Source organism: Haliotis cracherodii, unplaced genomic scaffold, assembly GCF_022045235.1.
Source record: "Haliotis cracherodii isolate W230 unplaced genomic scaffold, xgHalCrac1.p SCAF_2, whole genome shotgun sequence".
Taxonomy (NCBI): Eukaryota; Metazoa; Mollusca; class Gastropoda; order Lepetellida; family Haliotidae; genus Haliotis; species Haliotis cracherodii.
The window spans coordinates 32,101,064-32,105,480 of NW_027266275.1; the positions used below are offsets into that span (position 1 = coordinate 32,101,064).

Genomic DNA, 4,417 nt, shown 5'->3' on the forward strand with positions numbered 1-4,417 from the left:
ATAATACATTTATGTAGCATACACATCTTGTTGGGTAGACGGTATGATTTGTTGTTTGTTGGGACAAATATATGTAATTTACTGCAAATATTTAAGAGGGTGAGAATCCGAGTTATGTTAAAATAGCGACGAATGTGAACCCTTTCCATATCCAATAAAAATCTCTGCATAAAGCAGTGAGTGTACGATTCCGACTATATCATGAGCATGTGTTTATGGATCATTATGAAATAGTAATGATACCAGGTGTTCGCGAAAAGGCGAGCGTATCCTGCACCACCGGTGGCACCCGTCACCAACACATGCAAAGGCAAGTCAATTGTTCACCTGAAAAAACAGGGGAACATATGGTACAAGTCAAAATAGGTAATTGCATCAGACATCATTTTTGTCACTGGTGCGACAAATTTGGAAATGTCCTCCACATGTTTGCCATAAAATATTTTGAAAGCTTAGCTGAGGCCTTGAATGTTGTGACCTTGATCAAACAACTTCTGAGCAAGAGTCGTATGACGAGGAAATGATGGATCAATTGTTTAAGACCTGTTTTGAGCGCACATTTTACAAGGGGCAGAATAATATGGGTAAATCTTTCATTTCTAACTATGATGACAGATGTGTATTGAGCTTTTTCACACTTTCGCCATCTTGGATCGAAAACGAGGCTTGGAGAGCATTCGGTGCTTCCGTGTCAAGGAATCAGTATCGAAATGGCTTCCACCAATTTGAGTGCGAAGACTGTGTGGACCAAAAATTTAAACTGTGTCCCGGTCATAAGACCCAGTTTTGTTGAAACTTGGGTAAACCAACTTGCAAAAGTCCCCCAAAAAGTATTAAAAAGAGCCTATGGCAATTTTTGCGAGGGATATATATTCGATGTTGAAGGTAGGGGCTTGGTTGTGTCGGCAACCCGGAAGTGATTTTTCCGTTAAATATTATCTTATCAAAATCCTCCCAAAACACACATCTTGCGGTTTTTATAAAACATGTGACACCTAGTAGTGTTGATGGGATAATCATTACATCATATTGTTTAGTAAACAATAAACAACACTTTTATTTGGCTGTGAAGTTGTTTCGATTTGTTTTCTTATTGATATGAGTCCAAATAAGAACAGCTTTTGAAATGAATAATCGGATTTTTTTCATTGTTTACATTCCACCTGAAGTATAAATATTTTCCACAACAAAAAACGTGGTGAATAGCTTGCTACTGTAGTAGCAATGAAAAATCATTAAACATATTGGGTGTTGTTTTGAACATGAAATGAGTAATATAACAGTATGTGTAAAACTGAAATTTAAAGATAAAAAATATATATTGCTGTGTTGATCACTGTATGATTTGTATGACTTTCTCATATGTCACATAAGTATTGTTAGGCTGAAGCAGATACCATATTTTATGGTCTCTGGCTGAAATAATACTTTCTTCTGTTATGTGCATTGACCTATCAAAAAATAAATTTCTACTCACATTTGTTGTAACTTCAAAGAAAATGTGTTGAACTTGTGAAAAAGTCCCTTCATCATCATAAGCCTAAGAACCAGCAGCAACTCACCTTAAGTAAAGATTCGTTTCACAGTTTTCCATCAATTTTGTTTTTCACTGTACATAGTGTACCATTCATGTTCAGTGTTAAACATTACAAGGGAGCTCAGATAATGTTCTATTGCCCTCCACATTTGAGTAATATATGTCCATATGATCTGCTGTGTGACCCATCAACATTCACATAAATCCAAAGAAGTATATGTGTAATAACTCACCATTTTATGGTAACGTGAGTCAGACTAAAAGTAAACACATACAGGCAAATTAAATACAACAAAGAATGATATAAATTGTATACAAGGGTTTATTTTACAGACCTGTTCTAAATCAATTATATACATTGATATTATCATGATTATAACAGGCAGGATATTCAATTACTTTTATGATTATAGTATCTCCTCAACCTGATGGAGCAGTTTGCAGAGCTCGAAGCTTCAAGTCAATAAAAAAGAATGAAACCCCTTATCACATGAAGGTGAATAAAACCGAAAGGAAATTGTGTTTTTGAACTCAATAAATTGTTTCATATTTTCTCGTTAAGATACATTTAAAACAATTGTGGCTGTGAAAATAAAGTACTTTTTGATGGAAAGATAATTAAAATTCTCATTTATTGAAAACCCACACCTTGAATCAATAGTCTGAAGAACAATCAATTTAGTGAAGAAACCTTTAGTATGCTCAAGGCTTAGAAAAGATAACTGGGTTCCGTGCATAATTATTTTCACGTCATGGTTATAATTGGACAAGGCCTATTTATCCTCATAAGAAAAAAAGTGCTATTTCACTGAGCAGATATTACCACATAAAACAATAATAACAATAGACTACCAATGATATTTTTCAGATCTGGATCAATACAACCGATTCAACTCTCATTGAGCAGACTTCATGTAATTGTGAATCTGGCCAGGGCAAATGTAATCACGTGATTGGTTTACTGTATTTGTTACAACACTATCAATCCCTTGACTTAAAAACAGTGCCACCTGCATTGTCAAAAACATCGCTGCCACAGACATGGCATGTTCCACAAAGAAGTAAAGGCCTTTTTGCCAAAAAGGTAGACCAAACCACTGTTCAAAAAATAAAAACACCTGCCAGTGGATCTGTTACATCTAAGTCATCAACAGATACTACCTCTTCTACTGCCCCTACTTCATCTGCTGCCTCTACTACATCTGCTGCCTCAACTACATCTGCTGCCTCTACTAACACTTCCTCTGCTTCTCCTACACTTACTCACTCATCATCTTCCAATGCGAAATCTGTCCCTTTAAAAAAGAGACGCCTTGATGGTTTGAGGTCTACTCTATATAATCCCTTCACTTCAACAGCCTCATATATCAAACATAAACAAAAGTCATATCATAAACCATTCACACCCCTTTACCCCACCTTTTGTAACGCCTGATATTAAAAGCAAACTAAATGGCCCACTTACATTAAACCAACAAACATTTCTCGATGGACTGTCAGTTTCATCAACACAGAGTGCTTTATACGAGCAGGAAACACAAGATCAATGTGAGCAAAAGAAGTGGTTTGAACTTAAGGCACATCGCCTATCTTCAAGTAACTTTAAATTTGTGCATACCAGACAAGATAATTTTGAACATTTGTGTGACTCTCTACTGAAATCCAAAAGACAAACTGAGGCTATGAAGTATGGCATGGAGAATGAGGACTCTGCTGTTGAGGCATATTCAAGGCTGCAGAAGCTTAATGTCCATGCTTGTGGAATTGTCATTAACCATACATGTCCATATCTAGCCACTTCACCAGACAGGCGGGTATATGACCCGTCTGAGAGTGACCCTTGGGGTTTGCTAGAAATCAAATGTTCCACTGCACAATCCATATCAAATATCAACTACCTTAAGTTAACATCTCAAGGTACATACAAGCTCAAAGAAACATTCCAGCATTATCATCAAGTAATGGGTCAAATGTTACTCACTGGGGCCAGGTGGGTCGATTTCTTTGTTTGGTGCAAAGATGATTACCACTTGGAGAGAATATATTTCAATGAAGAATTTTTCAATGAAATGAAAACCAGGTTGGATCTGTTTTACTTCAACTATTTCATAAATTACATCCTTGGTAAAATCTAAACAATATTATCAGTAAGAGGCAAGTTGACTGATGTAATGAATGGAAAGTAACTTGACAAGTAGCTTGTACGGTTGGAAACCAGACAGACTCTAATTACATATCAACCCGTAAATGTCTATTTTTATGGGTAATGAAGTTTTACATTAGTAATCGGGTTATGATGTGATTCATACATCAGCCAAGTGACATTGTAATTCATGTGTTTCGTGAAGGATGAATTTCTTTACTTCTCTGACATGAGACATTGACAATTAATGTGTTAGACATGTAACCATGGTAAGATATGTACACACATATTCATGAATGATCAAATTTTTATGGTATTGAAATTCTTCAGTTTTGAAAACTTTAGTTGCACTGTTTCAGCATGAATGTATTAGTAAGACAAGGAAATAAAGATGTTTCCACTCTCCCATTACCATGCCATTGAACTATGACACAAGAACTTGCAAAACTGATTGCATAATATACCATATTGAAGTAATTTACCAGTAAACAATTATCACATTTCTGTTTAATGAGTATTTATCAAGATGACACACCATGATGGCATGGTTCAAGTAATGGTCCAAAGTCACCAGACTCTCTGTACAGAGGCATTAGCCATGTTATGTTTCATAAGTTTTCTCTTTGCATCACTTAAAAAAGAGAACCCCTGAAATTTGATAATAGACAGCAAACAGTCCAAATTTGATTTACAGATCCTACAATGGTTAATGGAATTATGCCATCAAAAATATGGTA

The 4,417-nt window shown here is 35.6% G+C and overlaps 1 protein-coding gene across 1 annotated transcript; it reads left to right on the forward strand.

Moving 5' to 3' along the window:
* The first annotated feature begins 1,932 nt into the window (after nucleotides 1-1,932).
* Nucleotides 1,933-3,751, forward strand: LOC139468920 (uncharacterized). Its single transcript, XM_071251059.1, has 3 exons — nucleotides 1,933-2,033; nucleotides 2,406-2,828; nucleotides 2,878-3,751. The coding sequence occupies exons 1-3, from the start codon at nucleotides 1,941-1,943 to the stop codon at nucleotides 3,670-3,672; spliced, it is 1,311 nt and encodes a 436-aa protein (XP_071107160.1). The 5' UTR covers nucleotides 1,933-1,940; the 3' UTR covers nucleotides 3,673-3,751.
* The last annotated feature ends 666 nt before the right edge of the window (nucleotides 3,752-4,417 follow it).

Excerpts from the sequence above, each read along its gene's own strand:
- LOC139468920 (XM_071251059.1), top strand. The coding sequence starts at position 1,941 with ATGATTATAGTATCTCCTCAACCTGATGGAGCAGTTTGCAGAGCTCGA. Across the intron at positions 2,034-2,405 it reads AAACCCCTTATCACATGAAG|ATCTGGATCAATACAACCGA; the intron begins GTGAATAAAACC and ends GATATTTTTCAG. Across the intron at positions 2,829-2,877 it reads CATCTTCCAATGCGAAATCT|ATCCCTTCACTTCAACAGCC; the intron begins GTCCCTTTAAAA and ends CTACTCTATATA.